General features: G+C 41.2%; 1 protein-coding gene across 1 annotated transcript; it reads right to left on the reverse strand.

Annotated features, from left to right (window-relative positions):
- Positions 1-10997: 10997 nt before the first annotated feature.
- LOC149309355 (uncharacterized) lies at positions 10998-26603 on the reverse strand. The gene is made up of 8 exons (XM_089531234.1): positions 26527-26603; positions 22554-22603; positions 20228-20326; positions 19190-19466; positions 15418-15564; positions 14915-15044; positions 13648-13853; positions 10998-11170 (listed from the first exon to the last, which is right to left on the reverse strand). Exons 1-7 carry the CDS (start codon positions 26561-26563, stop codon positions 13685-13687), a joined length of 909 nt encoding a protein of 302 aa, XP_089387360.1. The 5' UTR covers positions 26564-26603; the 3' UTR covers positions 10998-11170; positions 13648-13684.
- Between the last annotated feature and the right edge of the window lie 440 nt (positions 26604-27043).

The following is a 27043-nucleotide window of genomic DNA, read 5'->3' on the forward strand; positions in this document are numbered from 1 at the left end:
AAAATCCTTTGGTATGAATAACTTGGCTTTTATTTGTAAAAAATATTATTTCATGTATTCCTAACATGATCAGTACATAACTCTATACTGGTATTATATACCTGCCTTGCTGTACAATATTCCTGCTGTAAACTCTTCTTTTGATTTCTTTTTTGCAATTTAGGGACACAGTAAAAACCAAATAGAATTGGAAAGGAATGCTAAATTAAATCAATATAATATCAAGATAAAATCACAACAGAACAAAATTGCAAGGGCATGGTGGCAACAGAGGAGCGCAATGCAAGGTCACTTACCTTTCTTGTGCTTTCTTTGCTATTTATCAATATTTTTCCTTTTTTCAGCACCAGACTGCCCCTGAACTTGCCAGTGAAACCAGAATCTCCGTCAAATTTGTGAGTCTGCTGGATTAAACCACCTCCTCCCTTCCATGAAGGAGTTCTCATCTGATATCTTTTTTCATAGCCCTTGTTTCTCATTAAAAGAGAGCAAGCGAGAGAGGAGCAGCTTCCTCAGCCTACACATCCTCTTCTGGCAGAAGGATCCCAGAGACCAAGAACAGGATGTCTGGTAGATATAAATGTAGGCATCTCTTGAATAGAAGGCATAGCACCTTGCATCAAATCACCTTGTGAGGAGCTGCTTCCCTTAAAGGAATGAGAGGGAAATTTCCCTGACTGCATTCTCACTTGCTATCTACAGGGCAGCTAGGGTATTAGTAAATACCAGGTCACACTGAAACGAAACTTTCCCCGTGTGCTTTGTTATCCTTGTGGTGGTGGCAGTGAGCATGATTCATGGTATTCTGGACATCTGAAGCCACCATCATCCCCTCTCCCCCAGAAATAGCAATAGCAGCTTCATTTATATACCTCTTCATACTGAACTACGCAGTCTCTAAACCAGTTTACAACTGTAAGCTAATTGCCCCCAACAAGCTGGGTATTCATTTTAGCCACCTCAGAAGGATGCAAGCCTGAATTGAGCTTGAGTCCTAGCTGGTATTGAACTCGCAACCTTATGGTTTGCGAGTGAGTGGCTGCGGTACAGGCATTGAACCTTTGCATCACCATAAATCCCTGGGATGATGATAGGAATAGTTGCTCTCACTCTGGTTGTCTTAAGGATACTGCTGTTTGATAACCTAGGGCCCAAACACACAGGCCAAAATAAAGCTGTTTCAAGTCACTTTGGAGGAATGCTGTTTAAATGCTGCATGCGTCCTAAGAGGCCGGAAGCCACGCCAAAGTCACGCTCCACTCCTAAGGACTGGAGTGCAGCTTTGGCGCAGCTTCTGGCCTCTTAAGATGCATGTGTCATTTAAACAGCATACCTCCAAAGTGAACAGAAGCAGCTTTATTTTGGCCTGTCTGTTCCGGCATCTACAGAGTTTATACAGAAGTCTCCCTTATCTGGAATTCCAAAATTCAAAATTGCCCACATGGGTAGCTGACAAAATTATTAAAATATTGTGTATAAAATTATCTTCAGGCTATGTGCATAAGGTGTATACAAAACATAAATTAATTTCATGTAAACTTGGCTCCCATTTTCAAGATATCTCATTATTTTATACAAATATTCCAATATCTGAAAAATTCCAAAATCCAAAACACTTCAGGTCCCAAGCATTTTGGATAAGGGAGACACAAGCTGTAATCAAAATTTAAAAAAAACTAAAGCAAGGAATGTCATAAAGGAAGAGAAGTATTTCTGTTTATTCTGCCTCTCTCTCAAAGCAGGCAATTCCTGAAGATTTAAAATAATGGTTCATATTCCACAAAGGAGTGGGGGAGAATAAAGACATGCAGGAATGAACTTTTCAGAATTGCTTCCCCAAACTTCTCCTCGAGGCCATATCACTTTCACTCCATCAGGCACTGGACTCAGTGGACTGCATCAATGGTGGACTTCCATTCACACAAGATCTGAATAGAGCATACATAGGGGTTCATCTCATGCCCACTGTAGGCCCAAGCACCCTGCAAAAGAAAACTCAAACATATGGGAACAACTCTGAGGGTACATAAAACCTGACATTAGCTCCAGCATTATGCTGGATTTTGTCCAGAACCTGGAGCAGGTTGGCTGCTTCATAGTCTTCCCCATCTACTCATACATGTCAAAGGCATGGAGCCAGAGCAGACTTGCAAGCATCAAGAGAAGCTTAGGTGCGTTAAAGACCGCCGAAAAGCGGTGGCCTGTACCCGCCCCTTTCCCCAGGGTATCGGGGCCACAGTGGCGAGACTGGCAGCCGCTGAGGCCCCGATCTGCCGCTTTCCAGGCTGCTGGGAAGCGGCAAAAGGCCGCTTCCCCGCGACCCAGAAAGGGGTGTCCTTGGGGCTTCAAGCGGCGGCGGGGAGGAGGAGAAAGCCCCTTTCTCCCTTGTGTCGCTGGGCGCAGCCATCTAAAGGCTGCGCCCAGCAACGCAAACCAGGAAGGAGCTCCGAAACAGAGCTCCTTCCTGCTCCGTGCAAAGGGCGCACTAAGCGCCCTGGCGCGAAGCGACAACGTCACATCCACACCGCCCCATATAGAAGCGGCGCGGTCGTGACGTCGTCATGGCGGCCCCCATGTAGATGGGGTGCCGCTATCTTGTACGGACTCAGTCCGTACTAGGGTTAGGAGTGTGCAGAAGCACCGCCCCTTCCTAACCCTAGTACAGACTGAGTCCGTAGTTTCATGGCGGTCTGTAACCCGCCATACTCTCCAACTGTTCCAGTTTGGTATTGTGGGCACTGGCCAATGCGCTGCAGTCCTGTTTTCTCAGCTTCTTTTTAAATGACCTGGTTTCTCTTTCCGCCTCTCATTTTCTTATTGCATCCTCAGTTTATTTCATTTGCCGAGTTCAAAGTGAAAAAGAAGTTTTCAGTTAACTCAGCAGGAGATGGAATCTTTCCCTTCCCAGAAGGCTAATTTGGTGTAATTTTGTTTTCAGGCTTTCCTCAACTCAATGCATAAATCCAAGGGATGTCTCTACTTAAATTAGCAATTTTATATGTTCTTCCTCGTTAATAACTTTTGTTCTTTTGTTTCCTAGACACACCCTTTTGACCACACTCTGCTGTTGCTCAGCCACAAGTGTCCTGGTTTTCATCTATAAAATGTTAGAAGCTGTGGGAAAAGGTAGTGGAATACTGAGTGGATTGCCAATAGGCAGACTTTATCCAACTTCTAAGGGGATGCTTGCACTGCCTTTAGCAGCTCTGGAGTGCTTTCCCTGCAGCAGATCTAGCCCAGGCAGTATACCTCTCAAGACCAAGCATGCTACACACTGAGGTCCCACAGAGGCATTCCAGGAGCTGAGGTTTCAAGAACATTAATAGTGATTGCAGATAGTTATCTTGTTCAGATCACAGTACATAATGTGTTTATATAAAGATATAGATATAGATGATGGATAGCTTTTAGAATATGAACTAGTCACTCCCCTGTACCCCTTGTCCAAATTGCATGGAAGAACTGCCTTTACTTCCCTCCACCATTTTTTCCAATCTAGACATTCATTACAAAATATGGATTATTATACTCTAAAGGCACCGATCCCATCAGGCTTTGGAAACTAATCAAAATCAGGCTTGGTTAGTACTTGAATGGGAGACCACCAATAAATACCAGGTGCTGTAGGCTATATTTCAGAGGAAGAATCTGGCAAAACCACCTCTGATTCCTAGTTGCCTAAGAAAACCCTATGAAATGGATTGCTATTGACAGGTGACTTGAAGGCGCACACACACACATTAACAAGCTGTAATGTTTCTAGTCCTATGGACAGTTACCTAGAAGCAAGCTCCATTGTACATGGGATATACATATGAGGAAACATGGATAGGATTTGGCAAGATACTGAGAATGTAAGAAGGAATAAATTAGATGGGGAACTATACAAATTGGAGCAGTATTCAAAGAGACAATCCAGTAGTACTTTTGAGACTAACTGGGGAAAAGCAATAAATATTTTTTATAGTACAGTTACGTCTGATGAAGTGGACTGGAGATCACAAAAATGTATGCTAGAAATGTTTAGGAGAACAAATGTACATATGTCTTTTTGTAATATAATAAATGAAGATTGGACTCAGCCTTGAGCCTGGAGACACAACTCTCAGCAGTGGCCTGGAGTGTGTTTGTAAAGTTAAAGTTAGCACATCAATTGAACCCATTTCTTGAGATGTCAAATTAGCTATGTCCCAGTAGCTAGATTTGACATCCCATTTGGATTACTCTAACACTGTACTACATTCTACATGAGGCTGCCTCAGGGAGTCCAAAATGCTGCAGGCACATTGCTGACTGTGGCTGCTTACAGGTAACAGGTAACTTCCCTATTGAACCAGCTTCAGTAGCTACCGGTTTATTTCCAGGCACAATTTTACGTGCTGGTTATGACCTATAAAGCCCTGTATGACTTGGGTCCTGACTATCTGGAAGACCATTACTTTTTAATATGAGCCTATCCAAGTTTGGCTTAAATACCCTAAAGATACCAGATCCCACCTAATTTTGAAAGTTAATCAGGATCAGCTGTGGTTAGTACTTGGATAGGAGACAACCAATGAATACCAGGTGCTGTAGGCTATATTTCAGAGGAAAAAACTGGCAAGAACACCTCTTAATATTTCTTGCCTAAGAAAACACTATGATATGCATAGGGTCACCATAAGTCTACAGGAGACATGGGGCCCACTACCACTTACCGGAAAATCCGTTTCCTCAACCGATTCCTGAAACCAGTTCTGAAAAAAACTGTGAATAGGGGCCATTTTGCCTGAATTCCATCCAATTCTACCAATAATTAAAATATAGACATTTGCTAATGGCTCCATTACAGTCAGTGGACAGATTATATCTATCTATCTATCTATCTATCTATCTATCTATCTATCTATCTACCTACCTACCTACCTACCTACCTACCTACCTACCTAATTTTGAAGACTGTACTTCACACATAACTGAAGTTAGATGTCAGTCCAGAGCACTGATCCCAAAAGACCTGTCGTCCAAAGTGGTTTCTGAAGGGATTTCACCCTCTGCAGTGGTTGTCCCTGTCCATTTATGGTGGAGAGGTCCAACAATATTCTCTACCCTTATAAAGCTAAGGTACTGTAAATCAAGATTTGGTGGAATGAAATCTGTATGGTGAGCACTATATTGCCAGCTGAGCGAATGAGTGTGATAATGTCAGGATACCAAATTTGCATAACCTTCAACAGTCCTGATTTGGAAGGGAGAGTCCCAATTAAATCTCTGTTGTCCCACTTTTACAGCTGTTTTAAAAATGTTCTTGTTTCAATGTCCTCCTCCCACTTTCTCCCTTTGTCCTCAGCTTACTCCTATTGCTGCAAACTGAGTCCAGGGTTTGCACTTAAACCAGTGGTTCCCTTTGGGGGTCGAATGACCATTTCATGGGGGTCGCATAAGACCATTGGAAAACACCTATTTAATTACAGTTGTGAAGTAGCAATGAAAATAATTTCATGGGTTTGGGTCACCACAACATGAGGAACTGTATTAAAGGGTCACGGCATTAGGAAGGTTGGGAACCACTGACTTAAACCCTCTCCAGTCTTCTCCTCCATCTTACTTAACTCAGCAAGGGAGAGAGAACTGGAGGAGGTTAATCTTGTCCTTTCCAGTAGGCTCAGGCAAAAGCAAACTGCTGCAGCCTGTTGTAGCTTGTGTGTTCTTCCTTATTAATAACTTTTGCCATCTTGACAACATTTTGGTGTTAAGTAGCCATATGTGTCCCAATGTCCATCTGTGAAATGTTGGGGGCAATAGATAACACCAGAAATGCCAGTACTGTATATTTGAACACTACTTAGTGAAGCACACTTCGGTAGAATGTACTGGAAAGCAAAAGCTATCAATAGAGGCAGATAGGAAGCTGGAGAAAATAAGCAAGATAGAGTCTAGATTGAGGGAAGTAATAGTCCCATTCTCTTCTTTTTTGGCAAGCCCTCACTTGAAATACTGTGTAGATTTCTGGGCGCCACTAATCCAAAAAGATACTGAAAAATGGGAATGTGTCCAGAGGAATATAATAAAATGGAATGGCTATGGAGCAATGTCTGTTTAGCATGGAGAAGAGAAAACTGAAATGTAATGCGGTTGCTATTTTTAAATACCTGAAGGGTTATCATGTAGAAGATTAAGACAATTTGTTTTTGCTGCCTCAGAGACTAGATAAGAACATGAACCACTAGATTCAAATTGCAAGAAAGAAATGCCACCTAAACGTTAGGGGAAAAAATTGACTGTAAGAGCTGTTTGAAAGTAGGACAGATTGCCTCAGGGAGGGATGGACTCTCTTTCTTTGGGGGGTCTTTAAACAGATGTAGGATGGCCATCTTTGGGACTGATTTATTTGCATGATGGAGGACAGGACCAGGTGGCCCTCCTGGCTCCTTTCATCTTTATGGTTCTACAGTTCCAGGTCAACATCCCTTCAAAAAGTGAATTCTTTTTAGATTTGTGATTAGGATGGGAGGATCTCCTTTTGCAACAGTGCAAATCAAACATCAAGATGTAGTACAGGTGTTGGAAACTTGTGGTCTTCCTCCAGGTGGTATTATCCCTAGTCAGAATAGCTAAAGGTGAGGAATGCTGGATTTTGCAGTTTAGCAATATCTGGAGGACCTCATTCTCCAAGTCTTTCTATAGAAGCCATTGTGAGTTTCAAAATGCACACTATCCATCTCTACAATGGGCATCCTTACCTTACTAAGTGAAGCACACTTCGGCAAGCTGCAAATTCCAGTGAATATAAAGGACTTTCTATCTGGATAAATATGGGTAAGATTTTATTGTGTATCAGTGTTGCCTGTAGCTGCTTTACCTTTTTTCTCTTTCAGATCAGTAAAATTAAATCATAGAGTTCCTTATGATGTTGGGGGCTGAGTATGACTCAAATGGAATCTAAAAATAGCCTCATTTTAAAAATGATAAAATTGATGTACTGAAACTGATGCTGTATTAAGATAATGTGCTGGGTTGAAAACAGAGTTAAAGTTGTTCCTAGTGTAGCTGGACCTGATGACAAAGTGCCAGCTAAATGTCATTCCAGGAGAAAGCAGGGCCCTCTGACGTAGAAGTGCTCTGTATCATGTTCCCTGCCATTATACAGGCAATTTTAATTGACAAATTTTAAATGTAATGTGTTTAATTGTGTAGTCTTCAGTTTCTCTCTCTCTCTCCATGTGTGAGGAATATATGTTACAGATGCTCTCAGTATGAGATAATACGAAACCTTTAGTACAGATGAGAGTCCATTTGTATTGTCCCCATTTTACAATATTTCAAATGTATAATATTTCTCCAGGAATAAACCAAATTCTCATCTACCATGCATATCTTTCCCAGATCACCTGTGCAGTTGAGCAAGGAAGGAGAGGAGGAGGAAGAAGCAAGAGAAGGAAGAGGGTGAGGTGAGAGGCTATTTAAAGTTTTGGCATGGAGTTTTGAACAGTTAGAAAAGGCAACTGGATTGGTTTCCTTTTGCTAGCCTAGACAAGGGTGAAATGAAACTGCAGTCTTGTCATTTCTGCTGCAGAAAACAGGTGGAGACTTGCTATCTCTCAGTCACCTGATGTGCTTTCTCTACCTGGGAAATCTGCTAGAGAAGGCACCCAGTTTTCACAGATATCTCTTTGGCCATGTTCCTCTCTGAAGAGGAACTGTTGTTTAATGGTATACCAACTCATAGCTCACTACAGATAAGGGTTACCCTAAACAAGCCCCCTTGGGATCAGCAGTTGCTGTGCCTCTTCTGTCCCTCTGGAGAGTATCTACACACTTAACTAGCCTGGAAAAGGTCTGATATTGTATGCTTTAAATCTTATTAAATCTTATTAAAATTAGTGGTGAGTCGGCCAAAATGGCTACAACTAAACTTACTGGTGACCTCAGCATCCACCTAATCACCAAATGGCTCCCCAATGGAATTTACATCACAAGTCCAGAACAAACCTCAATGTAAGTTGAGAACTAACCATATTTGTATATAAATCTACTTTATACACTTTTACCAAAGAAGACTTGCTGTTAGCTGATGTCAAGTCGACTTCAACTGCACTGTGATCAATAGCCCTGCTCAGCTCTTACAGATTCAGAGCCATGGCTTCCTTGATTGAGTCTGTCCATCTAAAATGTGGTCTTCCTCTTTTCCTGCTGCCTTTTGCCTTACTAAGCATTATTGTATTTTCTAGTGAGTCATGTCTTCTATGATATGGCCAAAGTATAACAGTCTCAGTTTAGTCATCTTGACTTCTACAACTCTTGTAAGGTTCAGATTTGATTTGCTCTAGGACCTATTTATTAGTCATTTATCTGTCCACGTTATCTGTAGTTCTCCAGTGCCACATCCTAAATGAATTAATTATCTTCTTATCCACTTGCTTCACTGTCCTTTCATCTCTTTTACAAGTGGGCCCTTGGTTTCAGGACCCCCTGTGGATAACAAAATCTGTGGATGCTCAAATCCAGTTAAATACAGCAGCATAGTAAAATGTTGTCCCTTATATAAAATGGCAAAATCAAGGTTTGCTATTTGGAATTTATACTTTTTAAAAAAAATATTTTCAAGCTGTGGATGCTTAAATCCGTGGATAAAAAAATCCATGGATAAGGAGAGCCAACTGTATATAGTTCTTCTGTATTGTTTCCATCTTCTTTTTATTTCTGCTCTGTCACATAATGTGTTCCCCTGCCTGGTCGTAGAGCATCTCCATTCTTAGTTTAAATTTCCCCTTGATTTCTTGGATGATGTAGAAGTGATCTCTTGTTCTTTTTTGTTGTCACCTTCTATTACTCTGTATTGATTATTATACTAATTCTCCTTGTTTTGGGGCACAAGTCATGGAACAGTTGCATTCAGGGTTCTGACACTATTTCTGTCACCTTTTATTTTTGCTTCTCGTCTGTCCCTAACTGCTTGAAGAGTTTCATCTGTGATTCATTAACACTTCCCTTTCTTTTTAGCAACTGATAGTGTCTTTTTGCATTCTTCCCTGATCACGTCCCCAGCTTCACTCCAGAATTTGTCTCGCTCCTGTTCAGTTAAGCTTAATAGAGCAAATTTCTTTTTTAGCTTTAGCTCAGCTTCTGCTGAGTTTTTCCATCTTCTAGAAGCAGAAGTTTGATTTCTATATTGGCCCTCAGATGATGTCCATGTAGAGTTTGAACAAACTGTTGGCCTTGCAGAATTCAGTCAGCCAGTTTCCTGCTTCTTTCCTTTAACCTAGGCCAAATTTTCCTACAGTCTTTGATTCTGCCCTGTTTCTTACATTTGCATTCCAGTTGCCTGTGAGAAACAGGTCTTGTTTGGATGTGTGATCAGTTTCCTCTTGGACCCCTGCATAGACTCTTTCGGTGTCTTATTCTTCTGCTTCTGTAGCCTAAGAAGACTAAGGCGGGTTACACACCACCAAAAAATACGTATTCCATACGTATTAGGGTTAGGAAGGGGCGGTGCTTCCGCACCCCCCTAACCCTAGTACGTATGGAATACGTACAATATGGCAGCGCCCCTTCCACATGGGGGCCGCCATATTGACGTAGCGGACGCTGTGCATCCGCACGTCGCGCGGCGGTTATGACGTCGCGAGTGCGCCACTGGCGCCTTGCAGCATCATAAGAGAGCCGCAGGAAGAAGCTCCATTTTGGGGCTTCTTTTTTGCTCCGTGAGGGAGTCGTGCGGTGTGGCTGCTGCAGCTCCCTCACGGAGCAGGCGGCGGCGGCAGCGGCAGACCGCCACAAAGCAGCGGTCTGTAACCCACCTAAGTCTGCTTTATTTCTTTGCTAGATCCTCTGTGTGTAGAGTTGTGGGGGACTGGTTGTTCCTCACATTCTGCTTGCAAATACTAATTGCTCTGCTTGTGAGATACGCTCCCATCTCTCACATTCTCCAACAGTTTACAGGCTTATGCATAAATAGCTAAAGTTCAGGATTTATTTCCTTTTGTATATTTTTGAAAGCATACCCCACATAGATCTAAATGCACACAAAATAGCAAGAGTGTTGTTGTTGTTTTTCATTTTGGCCTAGTTCAGCCTGTTTTGCTTCCAGCCAATTAAAGTAGTGATTTTATCTCTAAATAGTAATTTGCTGGAGGCCACCTGATGGGCTTTGGCTAGTATGAAATTGGAAGCAAAGACTTCCTGTTTCTTAGCTCCTTCTCCTGACCTGTTGTGTTAGCTTCAGCTTTCTGCAGGACAGTCCTTCTTGTCTCCTTTAAAACCGAGAGATTCCTTGTGACTCAACAGTTGCCATATGGCACCACTTGGCCATCTCAAAGCAAGAGAGTGTGGAGGTGGCTTCTGAGTGAATCAAGAGCTGCAACACATGGGAAAAACAGGTGGCCTGCTCACAGCCTGTGCACACTTGCATCCTGATATTTCCCATTTTCCAGCTTGTGATTTGATTTTAAACCAAACTGCACATGACATGGGAGGTCAAAAATTGAATTTCTTTTTTTTAAAGAATTGCAGGGCTGTGGTTTTAAGACTGACTCCCCCAAAGTATACCTTACAGGCCATTTAGTCTTCAACTCTCATGATTTCTTACCATTGTTCATGTGAACTTGGTTTGATTAAAGTTGTAGTCTGAAAAATCTGAAGGGGAAGGCTGTTCTAGGAAATGAGAGGCAGGATAAACCTTTTCACTATTCTGATTCCCAGGTATATACCTCTCTCTCCTTTTCTCTCTCTTGCTATTGACTGAAGATGGGAGTGGGGGAACTATACACACACCTATACAGCTAGCATAGAACAGAAAATTAAAGCACACAGGAGTAGCACATGTGTGTGGAGTTGGGGATTGTCAAACTATGGAGCTAATTTAATGCTAAATAAAATGGAACATTCCTGTTTCTTGTTACAATATTTTATTTAAAAGACACAACACCTTGAAAAATCCAATCTGGATTAATTGATTCTAAAATATACATATTGCACAGTAACACTGTTAATTTCCATATACAGTTCAAAGTGGGGCACAGGTTTGCTTTGTTACATAGGCATATAATCAAAACTTACCTAAGGCTCATATAAAAATATAAATACAAGAAAAAAACAGTTGTACAGTATATGGTATATACAAGATGTTCAGACACGATGTTCAGTCCCATACGAATACCTCCATGGCTGATATCTTATGTTGCTTGTAGCACTATTGGAAAGAAAAATTCAAAAGAAAAGAAATATAGACATTACATAGAAGGCATTTTAGTAATGAATGGAAATGAATGTCAAGAAGGGGAAACATGCGGATGTAGACAAACAAGGCATTTCAGTAACGGGCATTTTCAGGAGCTGAAATAACAGCTTCTGTGATGGAAATGAATGCCATACTATAAAGAAAGGAGCCACATAGTACATGAATAACATATGGAATCCCCTGCCACATCATAGGATGGCCAGAGCTTTAAAATGATCAAATTTACCAAGAGTATTAGCCAAGATAGCTAACTAGAACAAGGATGGATAAATCCATCTATTTGAGGCAGGGCCCATTCACTTCTGGTTCAAACAGATATTTCTTTGAACCAGCAAAGGCATAAGTTTTCAAACATCAAAAGATCTGCTTCCTGTGTTTCTCCTTCCTCATAAAATGACAACCTTTAGTGCAGCTGAAAAAACTCTACTGAAAATATGTCTGTTTGTTGATTCCTTTGCTTTTTTATCCTTTAGGATTTGCTCTCTGCTGAGACTTCTTGGCCCATGATGGTACCTTCTGTACTTTCTAAGCTAGTTCAGGGAAAACATCTCTAGGTGGGAACTGATCATAACTAGTTTTTATTGGGAAAGCCACACTTAGATGAAGGGAACATGCACAAAAGCACAATTCCACCAATTTCAATGGTTCAGTGAGAACCTCCAGCTAGATACAGAATACATCACTTTGGAGTGCTCCTCTAAAGTCTAGAATAAAACCCAATGAGGATTCATTGCACCCCTAACAGAATTGGTAGTCTAGATCAATAGGCATTTCCCCATGAAATGCAGTCAGAACCTAAAAGGAAATATCTACAAAGTCTGTGTAGTCTGTCATGGCAACGTTTAGGATTTGTATAGCTTTATTGTATACTTTTGTGGCCCACTAAAAATATTTGTGCATCTTTACTGTGTTGAATTTGTCTGTACATAAAGTGGTAATAATACGAATTAAATCCATGTTTCAGGTTGTAGCACAACAAAATGTAGCAGGTGAATACTTCTGCAAGGCACTGGAGAATACTTTCAGGATTCAAAGCACTTGCACATTTTATCACGGCAATAGTAGCACAACCCTATTAGGTGGCTGAGTATTATTTACCCACAGATTTCAGAATGGGTGGACTTAGGGGTTCAGGGAGAAATAACAGGTTTGACAAAGGCCCACCCAGTGAGTTCTTGGCTACAGTGAGAGTTGAACCAAATGGATAAATGAGGGCAGAATTTCCTTCTACGTTCCTTACCATCCTTAATATAGAAGGGGGGCGGGAGATGTACATTTCACTTTCCTACATTTAAAAAAAAAAAAAGACAAGCAGGTGTCCCCAAGGTTTTGGATGCCTCCAGTGCAGCTCCAAGTGTTAAAATCTCTTCTCCAATATCAAAAGCAGGTTATTAGGTGGCAGGTGTGTTGGGTGGTCCTGTCATCCTCTTACAAACACAAGCCCAAATCACACGAGTTGCAAAAGGGTGTAAGAACAGCTCTGTTGAATTTGATCAAGAGTCTGCCTCGCACTATCCTCTCCTCCACTGTGGTTAGCTTGACACTTTAGAACCTCACAAATCTTGATTTTTTTTTTTTAAGTAAAGGTAATTTGTTCCCATTTTTCATTCTAGTGTTTAAGAAGTAACCTCTTGCTGTAGTTCATTATGCTTTCAAAAATGACTCATTGCATTATTTCTTACTTATCCATTGTTCCTTTGTTGAAGAATGAGGTTTTTAAGATTGGTAAGAGAATGGCATTCAAATGGGGGCAGGGAGTGAAATCTTATTGTAAGCTTCCAAAAAGGCCTTTCAAAGTAAAATTCAAAAGTAATTAGGGGCTTGTCCACTTTGGGAAGATCCAGGATGGTGAGGTGTTGGAGTGTTGGGACAGGACTCTGGGAGACCAGAATGCAATCCTCTCTTAGCCATAGAAACCCAAGCAAGTCACATTCTCTCAGCCGCATAGGAAAGCAATGGGATACTTCGGAGATTATCGCACATCTTAATCATGCGACTTACCTCTCCCAAATTGAAGTCTAATTCAGGCTGCATCCGGGTCCTATCGCATGGGTTTTGTCATCCAAGTACAGCCCGGCTGCAGCCTGTGTCTCTTAATGCGCTTCGGCAGCCATTTTTCAAAGTCGGGAGCTTTCCAGCTTTGAAAAATGGCCACTGAAGCGCATTAAGGGACCTGGGCTGCAGCCGGGCTGTACTCGGATGGCGGTTTTGGTGACAAAAGACATGCAATAGGAGCCAGATGCAGCTCAAACTAGACTTCAATTCAGGAGAGATAAGTCACGTTTTTAAGATGTGTGATAACTTCCCTCTTCTGAATAAATCATGCCAAGAAAACCTTACAACTGCATCACCATAAAGTGGAATTACGTGTATCTCCAAAATTTTCTTGGCAATCTTAATCATGCTAGGAGGCCAGTTTTAGTGCATACCATAATCACTGTGGCTGCCAGGTGCCTGTGCTCCTTTTCAGAGGGCTGTGTTCACTGCTATTGGAGTCTGTGAGGGCATCCCATGGGAGAGATGGGGTATAGGCTTCACTGCAGAGCAGAAAGACGACACAGGATTCCGAGCAGACCATTGTAACTTCTTCAGGAAAATATTATAGTTGTCCATATATTCTGACATCCAAGGGTGGCTACAAAAGAAAGCAGAGGGAAAGGTAATGACCCGATCAGGAAAAGACAAATGTGGGCAGTACCCTCTTATCTGTACTATCTACGTGGCCAAATCAGAGAACTGTACTCCTTTGTTCTCAGTGATGCCACTTATTTTCATGAAAAGACAACAAGGTCCTTCTAAGGACAATTGCTAGAAGTACTGTATTTGATTTTGATGGCTGAGATTAAGATTCTGTGAGGCTTAAGGTTTAATATTGGCTCAGCTTTTTTTAAACTAACATTTCCTTTCCTCATTTCCATAACGCTACCACAAAAGAATATAAATCCAGTAAATGAAATAAAGAAGCTCTTATTAGTTGTGAGGAGGAAGTCGGTTGGCTTTTAAAAAGCACTGTGTGTAGTCAGCTGTGGCCTCCTTGCTTCTTTTTTGCTAGAGACTATCATTAATTTGGTCTGAGGAATCTTCAACTTACTTTAGGCTGTGCCCAAGGCTATTTAGGAGAACTGGGAAGAATTTAGAAAGTTACTTTTAAAAGGGAAGCTAGTTCCACAGCCTACTGAAGTGGTTAGTTATCAGTGTACTAGCAATTTTCATTAACAACCTCTGTCTGAATGGTAACTAGATGGTAACTTAAATAAGATCTACTTGAAAGTAGCAGCAAAAGGCATGATCCAAGTCAGCATCTGAACTATTTGATAGTCCTACATAATTTAGTGAGGCCACATGTCTCTAGATGTAAACATAACTAAAAAGATGCAGTTACAAAAGAAGTACTAGTATCCCTTTTTAAGTTAAAGTGGCAATATAAATGTATGCATGTATGTATGTATGTATGTATGTATGTATTTATTTCCCTTCTCTTCAGCCAAAAGGCTATTAGAGCAGCTTACAAATTGTTCATTAGACATTTCCCTGCCGCCCTCAGGCTTACAATCCAAAAAGACGAGACACAAAAGTTCTGTCTTCACTAATTTGGAAAGGAAATCAATTGCAACTAACTTGTGTTTGCAGTGAATTGCATTCAGCTCTGAATATGAACGTAAATTCATGAAAAGATCCTGCTTTAGTCTTTCTTACCCTTTGTAGTAGGAATCTTCAAGGAAAAGGCTGGAGAAATTCCGATTTGCTCGAGAATATCCACTGCGGTCTCTAGGCCAGTATTTGTAATCCCTTTGGTAAGTACTTGCCTCTGTACTGCCAATGTAATCTAATAAAAGATCAAATATTAAACCGTTAAATGCAGTGTCACAACGTATATGTTATTGTTATACGTTTATATGTTTTTCATTACTTCTTTATCTTGATTTATACGTTTTTCAGTGCAGGGACGTAGCCAGGATTTTAGGAAGGGGGGGGGGGGTCCAGACTAAGTGCCACCATTATATTGGGGCTTGGGTGCGGCGGCGCAGCAGCACACACCATTCATTTTTCTAACGGAAGGGGGGGTCCGGACCCCAAGAACACCCCCCCTTGGCTACATCCCTGTTCAGTGTGTTTTTAGTGGCACTCCAAATGTGGGCTGTGAGGAGTCAAAATACTCTAAGGATCCTACCAGCTTTGTGTGCTTAATTTTAACTGACCTTTTGGAAATACAGATGTTTCCCGGTTCAATTTCTTAATTTCTTTAACTTGTGCTTGACTAGATCGCCGTGATTCCAAGAGAAATTGTTGATAATCACTCCAGTTCTGGCCCTGTTCTTGCTTGAAGCAGGGTCCATCTATGTTAGCTGGAAAAGATGAAGTCTCTATTACAACATTTTCCAATAAAAATACCTATGTTCTATTGATTGATTGATTTTGATTGGTTTGGGGGAAGGACATTCTTTACTATTTGTCTGTTTTTCCTCCCACAATGTGATTTTCATAGAGATATGTGTCTGTTAAAACCTGTGTCCCTCCAATAACCAATTACAAAACGTATCATGCTAAATACAAATAGCAGAGTTATTTGTGACAAACAGATGTCATTTGAGGAAACATCTTTTCTAAATATATACTAAGCATGCTATCTGATTTGACCCTTTTGGGCCATATTGTGACAATACCTTTATCAGGACCACCGAAAAGGCACAGAAACCATCAAGAACATCAGATCCCTGGTATTGCAAAAAACAGGCAGAGAAAAAAGAGGAGGGAAAGTGGCTTGATTTTCAAGTCGTCTAGGCTGTAGACACATTGCAGAAATACAGCAGTTTGATGCCACTTTAACTGCCATTACTCTATCCTGTGGGATCCTGGGGTTTGTAGTTTGGTTAGGCACTAGAACTCTGTGACAGGCCAGTGTGAAAACCTCACCAAACTACTAATCCCAGGATTCCAGAGGATAAAGTCATGGCAAGTTCAAGTGGTGCCCAACTGCTTTATTCCTGCAGTGTGGCTACAGACATGGTCTGCATGTTGTATCAAAATATTACGGTAGAAAGGGGTTGCATGGTCTCAACAAGGCTCTCAAATATGGCCTTTACACTTGCTGGGAACAGGAAAACTGAGTTTTCAAAGTGGGCTATTTATGTTTTCAAAATGGAGAGTCAAATGTTATCACCTCCTCTAGGTTTTTCTGTTCCTACAAACAGGGCCGTTCAGAAATGCAGCTGGGCCATTCGAGTAAAACACAGTGCAGGCATACCTCTGTTAATAAAGCTTTTTTAAGTGAAGCTCCACTTATGGAGACTTTATAGGTACCATCTCCTTTTCTTCCTCATCCTCTATCTAGCTGGAACTTTTGTAGCAGCACTGGCACTGGGAGGAGGATTATGGCAGGCTAGAGAAACATAGACTTTAACTGTTGGGTTGCAGCAGCACATTTGCAGTACACAATGCAAACAATGCAATAAACAAAGCATGAGTTGGGTAAAAATGGGACTGTAATCTAGGCAACCCTACTGTCACTATGTGTACTTACTTACAACAGAATCCCTTGCTGAGTGTGCATGAACAGCAAACAGAAACAAAAAGGGAGAGCAGATAAGCCTGCTTCAGAAGCTACCAACAGCATGTTGTTGTTTTCAAAAAGGCATAGATCTCTAGCTTTGGCCACTATAAGAAGAATGGAAGTTGATGAAAGAAAAAATCATCCCTAGATATTTTTTGGAAGAAGTGTTCAAGTAGTCTCTATGAGGTTCAAAATGTTTTTGTTTACTTATGTAAGGCTTACCTAACCTGGATGCTTCATTTCACATGTGCATTTTCCTAATTTTGAATAAAAGTTTGCTGAAACATGTTGAATGGCTTTCCCCTTTTTGGGTTGTGGGAATCTACCCCTCTTCTGTTATTTGTGTTGTTGACACCATATTGTGTGTTAAAGGAGTAGTGTCCAAAAACATATCTGCTTTGTCCGTTCTCATCTCGGTGTCTGTATCTTGGTGCCGAGTTCTCATTTTGGTATCTGTTATGGAAGATGTTCCTCCCACAACATCTCAATACAAGCAGAGATCATAACCTTAAGATAAGGTCATTCCTACCCCTTTTCCTGCATATATTTTAATATCTTTATCTGACTAAGAGACTTGATTGTCTTGAAAGCTTAAACAGCTTTTTAAAAAGTTGCCTTTTTGATTGCCTCAATAGAGGTATTCCCTTTGCATGGGGTTTGAAATTTCTTTTATGGCCAGCACGATTGCTCCTGCATTTTAATGATCAATTGAGTTTCTCATTTCAAGTAAGAGGATCAGCTCTACCTTCCAATGGATTCACTCAGGCTGAAGCACCACACTCTGCCAAATTATCTGGCAAGCATATTGTACTGACTCATAAGCAGACCCAATGTTCTTATGAAGACCCCTAAATACGTCACATGGAGAATTATGGGGGCTTTTAAGAAGGAACATGTTGTGGAGGAAGGCTTGAGAAAATAAATGTCTCACTTTAGGGGGAAAAATCCACAATTTCTTACAGAATTATTTATCTCTTTTTTTAGCAAATAATTTTTCTCTCATTGCTCAAGTGTCTGCCGGATACAAGGAGGAAATTTTGTACTTAATCTCTGGGCAGGGTTTCAAAATGAGGGTATGCCTCCCAAATAAAAATACTGCCCCGCAATGAAATGTTGTACAGTCCCCATGCTTCTAGCATTGCAGTAACTTAAAAAAAACAATTGAGGAGTTAAAAGCACAGTTTAGGCATTCAAGGAAAAGAGAGAGGCATAGGCCTGTTACAGACTGCCAAAATAAAGCTGCTTCGGGTCTCTTTGGATGTATGCTGTTTAAATGATGCATGCATCCTAGGAATCCGGAAACTGCACCAAAGCTGCACTCCAGTGCTTAGGAATGGAGTGTGGCTTTGGCACAACCTCCGGACTCTTAGGACCCATGCATCATTTAAATAGCATACCTCCATAGAGACCTGAAGCAGCTTTATTTTGGCAGTCTGTAACAGGCCAAAGTTATCAATGGAACATGAACACAGCAAATATGAGTTCTAGGTAGGTACTATATTTCATGTCTCACTCGTTGGAAAGTTAGAAATTTGGAGACTGAAGGAAGATGCAATGGGGGGGGGGCAGAATTCTTATTGGAGAGCATAGTATTAATTTTGCCCAATCCTTATGGTGCCCTGGTGGCGCAGTGGTTAAATGCCAGTACTGCAGCCACAAGGTTGTGAGTTCAATCCCAGGGCTCCAAGGTTGACTCAGCCTTCCATCCTTTTGTAGGTCAGTAAAACAAGTACCCAGCTTGTTGCATAATTGGCTTACAGATTGCAAACTTCTTAGAGAGTGCTGAGTTCATTGATAAGTGGTATAGAAATGTAAATGCTATTGCTTACAGCTGCACTCATGCTGCAAATAATGACGCTTATGTTTAGCAAGTTAGTTTTGCATTTCTGTTTAGAATTGTCTGATTTAGCTTACTATACACTTTTAACCTGGAAATAAACCGCACTGAAGGTTAGGGAACTTGTGTTAGAATCAGCATGCATGGGATTATGCTGTTACATAATAAACTATTTTTCTTTCTTCTTCTTCTTTTTTAAAAAGCTACCTGTCTGATATTTTCAACATCAAAATGTCTTGGTGGTTTTACCCTGCTTGTCATAATGCACATGTTTAGGAAGGAGAGGTGAAGAAAGGAATGGATTGAACTAATTCACTGGTGATTGACAAGTTTATTATTAGTTGGTAGTTCCAAACCCTCAAGGGAAAATGCAGATCTTGGTGTGTCTTTATTCCAATTTATAGTAGGGTTGGTGCAACAGATACTCTAGCAATGGAGAATTCTAGCAAACAGGCTCTCCACACATTTCCCTAATACCTCATAATGTTGAACTCCAAACTACATATAAATGAAGGGCTCACTAGTCCAATCCAAAGGGCAAAGAATTTGCTAAGAATTTTGTAAAGAACAACAGATTCTCTACCTTGCAGGATGCATCCATCTGTTTGCTGATCTAGTATCTCGCCTTCTTTTGGGTGGATTGCACTTGACTCAGCAGGAAGAGTGTCATTCCTTTGATCGTCTTGGATCTCTTGGAACACTAGTGGAGCTCCTTGGACTTTTGACACCCTCGGATCCATTCTTATAGGATAAGGTGGAACAACCTCCTGACAAATAGGTTCTTCAACATATTTTACAGGCTCCTTTTCAACAGGCTTTGCAAATTCCTTTTGCTTCAGTTGGGCTTCCAGTTTCAGCTTCTGTATAAGCAAGACATGAAAACAGTAATGTTACAAAGGGGGTGCAGACACTACAGAAGAGGGATGACACTTGTTGAGCACCCCAACATCCCTGATGGCAGGGAGGGAGAGGATCCGGCTCTCCCTATCTGTATACTGCACAGTTTTACTCAGGAGTAAAGCCATGTGGGACAGGGAGTTGGCCTTTTGGCTCTGCCCCAAAGCCCCACTCCCCACAGCAGGTGATACCCTAGTGTGGAACGCCACTGCATATAAATAGTGGATAGTGGGTGATAAGATTCCTTATGATCTCATATACTATAAATGCAAGGTCCTTTGGCAACAGTGAATATTTATTTTAAAAGTAGTGTTGTATACTAGACTGGGTTATGTACACACTGGAGCTCGACAGACTGCCCCAAAAGGGCAGGCTGGAGCTGCCTGCTTTTCCTCCTGAGGGATGCCGCAGCAACCAAACCATGCGGCCTCCCTCCGCAACAAAAAGAACCCACTGAAAATGTGCAGCAGGCACCATGAGTGTGCCACTGGCGCACTGTAGTGCATTGATGATGCAACTGCGGCACCATGACATGCGGACGATGCGCCATGCTCGCATCATCATGGTGGCCCCCATGTGGGCAGGAGGCTGCCATGATGGTGTTACCGCCGCGCACTAGGACTCGGAACCATGTGGTCGCTCCACAATCCCAAGCCCTAAAATTGGCCCCAGACTGCCACTTTCCGGCAGCAACAACAGCAAGTTGAAAAAATACTCTGCATACCTGTGAGCGGTCCATGACAGGTAGATGCTGGTAGTATTCAGAATATGGCTTATAGTCTGATATGTACAATGAACTGTACATACCCTGGTCCACAGGTGGCTAGATACAGGGAGTGGGAGTGGAGAAACATAGCATTCACATTAGTAAGATTCTCTTTTTCAGGTTGCACACTAAAATAGTAGAATGAAGAAATGCTTTAAGTTCTTAAGAAGGATACACAAAGGATACACAAAAATGCTTCATGAAGAGAAAAAACAGACTGGAGCACGTCTTTGGTGCAGCATCCGACCTCTTAGGACACATGCATTGTTTAAACAGCATACCTCCAAAGTGACCGAAGCAGCTTTATTTTGGCCTGTCTGTATGGGGCCATTATTAAACAGTAAATTATAAATTATAAAATTATAAATGGACTTACAATGGATTAAAACACTATATTAATAAAGAAATTAAAATGGTAAGTGTCTAGCATGTCCACTTAGACTCAGTTATTTAATAATAAATATTTAAATATTTATTAAATTAAAATAAAATATTTAAGAATAAAAAGGCCAATCCACAACTGCATTTTGATTTTTCATTTAAATACTACTGAATCAATATGTGACTTCTTTTTTAACTTTAGACATTTGAAGATGCTGCTTGTAACTCTGTATGATTTAAAGTCCACTTGCAATGGGCAAATGAAAGATTCCCGTTGACAAGAAAGTTTAATTTGTTTAGCATTTTACTGCAAAACATTTCAAGTGGGCATGACCTATGCCGCATTTATACATGAAAAGCTCATAAAGAATTTGAACCAGTTTGGTAGTGAGAGAGCAAATTGGAAATTAAAGAATTCTTTAATTTTAACTTGTTGGTTACCATCCAAGTAGCCAAAGCAGAGCCACTACTTTCTCCCATTTGGTGAGAAGAAAACAAATTTTCAAAAACAATCTTTTACGCATCCCTTTCCTGGTGTGGCTGCCACTACCTCCACAGTTGGTCCTGTATCAGCCTAGCTACATGTTGCTGTTTCCATCTAACTTTCTTTGTGTGTTTACATAACTTGCCAATGATACCCAGCCCCTCAGGAGATGTGCCACTTGCATGGTATATAAACATGCAAAGAAAACAAACCATCTGGCTAGAAACATCTTCATAGAATGATATTGGTGGGTGATATTCATGGAGGGAAATTCAGTGGAAACAGCAGACCTGCCCATTGAAGTGTATATTAAGGAAATAGTAATTATTTGGAACAACTTATTTTTAGATAGTTTTTTGTGGTTTTTCAAGCTATGTGGCCATGTTCTAGAAGAGTTTCTTCCTGACGTTTCACCAGCATCTGTCAGCCACAGATGCTGGCAAAACGTCAGGAATAAATTGTTCTAGAACATGGCCACATAGCTTGAAAAACCCACAAAAAACTATGGATGCCGGCCATGAAAGCCTTCAACTTCACAACTTATTTTTTCTTACCTATTACATTAAGGTAAACAATTATTTTATTAAGGCAAAGATAAGCCAATGAAGAAAGTTTGTGTTGAAAAGTCAGCAGCATAAGTCACTTTATTTTTAAAAAACATGCATATTAATTTTACATTTCTATTGCAATTCACTGCCATGCACGTTTTTTTTAAAAGAGCTGCTTGTTTTGTCCTAGATTTAAAAGCAAAGATGTCTAATAGAAGGTCTTTCATATACCCTGCAGTACAACTTCCATACCCCACAAAATTACAGGGCCCGAACAAACAGGCCAAAATAAAGCTGCTTCGGGCCACTTTGGAAGTGTGCTGTTTAAATGAAGCATGTGTCCTAAGAGGCCGGAAGCTGCACCAAAACCACATTCCAGTCCTAAGGACTGAAAAGCGGCGTTGGCCTCTTAAGATGCATGTGTCATTTAAACAGCATACTTCCAAAGTGGCCCGAAGCAGCTTTATTTTGGCCTGTCTGTTCAGGCCCACTGAGACACTTTCAGGCTAGAAGCCAAGTGTCCTTTTTGGATCAGCCTTTTCCTCTGATATTCCTTTATATTTCCATGTGTGATCAAATTGTGGGTGACAATTTGCATGGAAAGTATACAGCAAAATAGTGATAGCGGAGAAATTCAGTAAATTCAATTTTTGAGTGTGTGTGCATGCATGAAATGTTTGGGTGAGCCTCCAAGGTATCTGCTGGTTGGGGAAATGTATCCATTCAAATCTGAGTAGCACACTTTATTTCAAATAACATTTTTTTAAAAATTGCCTTCAGCTCTTCAAATAGGTTTGAAGGCCAGTGGCCTATATAATAATGGCATGCAAGATTTGAAAAAGAAGATTATTGAAACAAACCTGGGCCTCACCTTGGAAAGGGAAATTCTCTGCATTATGTCTGTCATGTTGCATTGATTGCCTGGCATAAAGAAAGATGGCAGTTTAGTCATTAACAGATTATCTTTGAGGTACAACGTACTACAGGTGTTTTGGTGCTTTCCATCATTGATGTCTAAACATTTATTTACTTTCATCATGAAGAGAATCCTTTGTAAAATATATGGTTTCTACAGAAAAATGGCAGAGACCAATGGCATCATTGGGTCGGTGCGGGGGGGGGGGGGTTGAGACTGCACCAGGTGACACCCAGAAAAGGGTGACACCAGGTTGGGCCTTCCTCCCCCTTTGGCTTAGGAGGGACACAAACATGCCCTTGAAGGCTGCTCCATTCCAGGCTTCCTATCCAGAGAGAAAGCTTGGGGACGGAGGAGGAAGGCCTTCCGAGTCCAGCGTGGATCTGAGTCCAGCGTGGACTCAGAAGGCATGGGGGAGGAGGAAGTCTGCCTTCCAAGTCCAGCGGTGACTTGGAAGGCATGAGGGATGACTATCCTTTTAGCCCCACTCCTGGAAGTTCCACTCCCCACATTAGGTGATGCCCCCGGCAGAGACACCACTGGCAGACGCATCCTTGCTTGCTGATACTAGTGGGTCCCTAGCATTGGTGTCACCCAGTGCAATCACTCATATTGCCACCCCCCCCCCCCACATTGACCTCCTCCTCCCTTTTCACACCATATAGACTTCTTATCAATGCTTTTTTGTACTGTTATTCATAAATCATAATTTCCATGTACCACTGAATGTCATGTGAATAGTTATGACATAAACAGCTAGCAAAATTAAAATTATATCTTCAAATTACAATATCATATGCATAACCTAAACGTATCTACATACACATAGTGAAGATTTGGTTAAAATGTAATATATTTAAAGAAAACTTTAAAAGAATATTTTTTTAAAAAAAATTAAAAATGTTGAAATTTTAATTTTAAAAAAATTCAGGGAGGGGGCTCCTCACTCCCACCATCTCTTAAAGCATTTTTAAAAAAATAAACAAAGCATTTTTCTGTATCTCTTTATAAAGCATTTTAAAGAAATACAGTCAAATGCTACAATGTTTTTGCCAAAATACAGGTGGTTGCGGAGAACTGGAACAAAATTTTTAATAATATCTACAACATCATGATTTGAGATGTGTGTGTGTGTGGGGGGGAGTTTTGATTGATCAGTTGACACAGCCCCCAAATCTTATAGCACTCAAAATGTAGCCTTTCCCACACAGTGAACAGTATCTAATGCATAACCGGTGGGTGGTGGAGACTATAGTAATACATTCTTACTGTTGGATAACTTTCACCACATGGTGGAGCACTCCCTCCAAATTCAGGCTCAACGTCACATCTGTTTTGTTTCTCATTGTTCGTTTCTCACTGTTTCGTTTCACTTTATCCACATTCTTTATCCACAGATTCAGCCATCCACAGCAAATTTCAGAAATCAAACCTTGATTTTGCCATTTTATATAAGGGACATCATTTAACTATGCCATTGTATTTAATGGGATTTGAACATCCATGAAGAGGGTGTCCTGGAACCAAGCCCAGCAGATACCAAGGGCCCACTGTACTTCCTTTATCCATTTCCTATAGAACATTCCATAGTTTACCACCAAATTTCGGCAGCAAACTATGATGCCGTTGGTTTAGAAAATAATAATTCTGGGGAGACTTAAGGCCCCAACTGGAAAAAAGACCTTGGGGTCAGATGTGGCCCATAGGCCACACTTTGCCCACTCCTGGTTTGTAGGTGTGCCAGCAACCTTGCTGAACTAAGTGCATGAATGATCGCTTCTTTGATCACTGCACTTCTTTGTAGATAGAATCTAGTAGACTGAGAAGAGTTTAGTCATTGTTCAGAATTGCAGACCTTGCTCTTCCAATAATTAATAATTTTCCAGAGCTGGAAGTTGGTGGCAGATCAGCAAGAGAACTTCAAGTGCAGCAAACCTCCGTCCAGCAAATTTTATTTCACTCTTTAGATATTTATTTGAAATATTCAGATATGTTGCCCTCCAGTGCAGCACTCTCACCAGATACTTTCTGCATTTTACACATCTCTCTGATAGGGCATCTGTTTTCCTAAAATGTAGTAGAAAGTTTTCCAACCTTGCAATTCTTTTTTTTGTTTTCAGTTTTAATCTTGGGACTTTACCACACAAGAAAAGAAAAGTGAAACCAGTCAGAAGCATAGCAGCTTTCTCCATGGCACTATACATGCCCTCATAGCACTTCCGTTCTCTTCCCAAGGGGAGACAGTTATCAAAGCAGGCCTTTTGCTGAACTGATTTTTCTAAATTCTAATTTAGAAAAGGTCTTGGGCCAGTTTTCTATCTGAGGGTGGGGCTTAGGGCACGTTGAACCTAACGTCCCAAGATTAAAAACAAAAACAGCTCAGTTCTATATAACAACTTTCCTGCTTGCAAAGCACAGCTTAGTCTATGCAATAGTGTTCATCCATGAAAAGCCTGACTTGGTTCTATGCGTGGTTTTTACAGATTACTGTAACTTTGACGGGGTGCAGACCGCCCCTTTGGGGGGCCTGCAGCCGCTCCATTGAAGCACAGATTGGGGCCAGAGCAGCCACAGCGGCAGCCCAAAGGCCCCAATTTGGCATTTTTTGGGACCAAGGAGAAGCAGCAAAATGCCACTCCTCCCTGGTCCCGAAAAGGGGTCTCCTTGGGGCATCATGCCCCAGGACACCCCAGGAGCCGTCCGGGAGCCACAGCCAGGAGAGAAAGGGGCTGTTCGGACCCTTTCTCCTGGCTTCGTTCCCGCAGTCGTTTGGTGGCTGCGGGAACGAAGTGCTCCCCCAGAAGGAGCTCGGTTTTGGAGCTCCTTCCAGTGCTGTGCTTAGGTCATCGTAAGTGGCCTGGGATGGCGCAATGACATCACACATGCGCCACTCCATTTGGAGGCGGCACGCGTGTGACATAATCATGGAGGCCCCCGTGTGGACGGGAGGCCACCATGACTGAGTCCTCATCACATGCTAGAATTAGGCCTCATGTAGGTGGAGCGCCCCGAGGCAACCCTAGGATGTGACGAGGATGTCACATAAGGCCTGTCTGGAAAGGGCCATTGGGCTGAACAGACAGGCCAAAATAAAGCTGTTTTGGGTCATTTTGGAGGTATGCTGTTTAAATGACACATGCATCTTAAGAGGCCAGACACTGCACCAAAGCTGCATTTCAGTCCTTAGGACTGGAGTGTGGCTTTGGCATGGCTTCTGGCCTCTTAGGACGCATGCATCATTTAAACAGCATACCTCCAAAATGACCTTGAGCAGTTTTATTTTGGTCTGTCTGTTTGGGCCCTATGTTATCCTGTTAACTGGGCTAACAACAGAACAACATGTGGGCCAGATGTGGGCCATTCAAACTTCCCAGTACTTGCACAACATCTATTGGGCATTTCTTCTGCTACTCCAATGCCCTCTAATAACAATACAGTGGATGCCTGTTATATGCTGGGGTTTGGTTCCAAGATCCCCTGTGTATAACAAAATCCCTGGATGCTGAAGTCCCATTAAATATAATGACATAGCAAAATGGTGTCCCTTATAAAAAATGGAAAATCAAGGTTTGATATTTGAAATTTATATTTTTTAAAAACATTTTCAAACCGTGGATGCTTGAATCCATGTATAAAAATTTTGTGTTTGAGAAGGGCTGAGTGTAGTAAGAAAAAAAATTCCCCACATTTTCATGGTATTACTGCTTTATAAACACAAATATGTTCTATAAACATAAATAATTTCTTGTCTGTTGGTAGTGAAATTAGTGCTTTTTACCTTATTGGAATAGCCCTCTCTAAATCTACAAATGTCTAACAGGACAAAGTCCTGCAAAGTTATGGAAGCAAATGAAACTATTGGCAAGTAAATTTAATGTGTGCTTCAGCACCTAATTATTCTATACTAGTAAAACTAAATAGTTCTTACCTCTGAGCTGGAGTCCTGACTGTTGCTGTTCTGGCATTTTGGCAGTGTTGCTTGAACCAGGTTAGAGTAGGCCTAGATTATGAAGTTGGAGTGTTTCCAAGGAAGCATAAGAACATTCTACCCTGTATGCAGCATTGGAACCTCAAGTTAACTGATTTCAGGGATATGATTCTAAATCTCCCCTTCAATGGTTTCTCAGCATATTGTTTAAGAAAAATATAATTCAATATGGAAAACCGATCTCATATCAATGTGAAGCTTCTGCTGTGAATATTTGAAGGAATTCGATGAGGATTGCATTTGATAAGGACTGCATTTAAGCAATTCAGAGTCACAGTGCTTTATCACACTAGCGGGCAAATGGGATTTAAACGAGAGTTAAACTAGAGAAAACCAGGGAACGTTGTGTGATAAACTTCAGGCATTTCCTGGTTTTCTCTAATTTAACTCTAATTTAAATCCTGTTTGCATGCTAGTGTGATAAAGCAGATAGCCATGTTAGTCTGGAACATCAGTA

Source organism: Sceloporus occidentalis, unplaced genomic scaffold (assembly GCF_023333645.1).
Source record: "Sceloporus occidentalis isolate IW3139 unplaced genomic scaffold, rSceOcc1.0.p SCAF_7, whole genome shotgun sequence".
In the NCBI taxonomy this organism is placed as follows: Eukaryota; Metazoa; Chordata; class Lepidosauria; order Squamata; family Phrynosomatidae; genus Sceloporus; species Sceloporus occidentalis.

What these genes read in the sequence shown, in the direction of transcription:
- LOC149309355 (XM_089531234.1), bottom strand. Translation starts at nt 26,563, where the DNA reads ATGCCAGAACAGCAACAGTCAGGACTCCAGCTCAGAG. An exon ending in AACATCTGTATTTCCAAAAG is followed by an intron (nt 15,045 to 15,417) that starts GTCAGTTAAAAT and finishes ATCTTTTATTAG; the next exon opens with ATTACATTGGCAGTACAGAG. An exon ending in GAAGATTCCTACTACAAAGG is followed by an intron (nt 13,854 to 14,914) that starts GTAAGAAAGACT and finishes TTTCTTTTGTAG; the next exon opens with CCACCCTTGGATGTCAGAAT.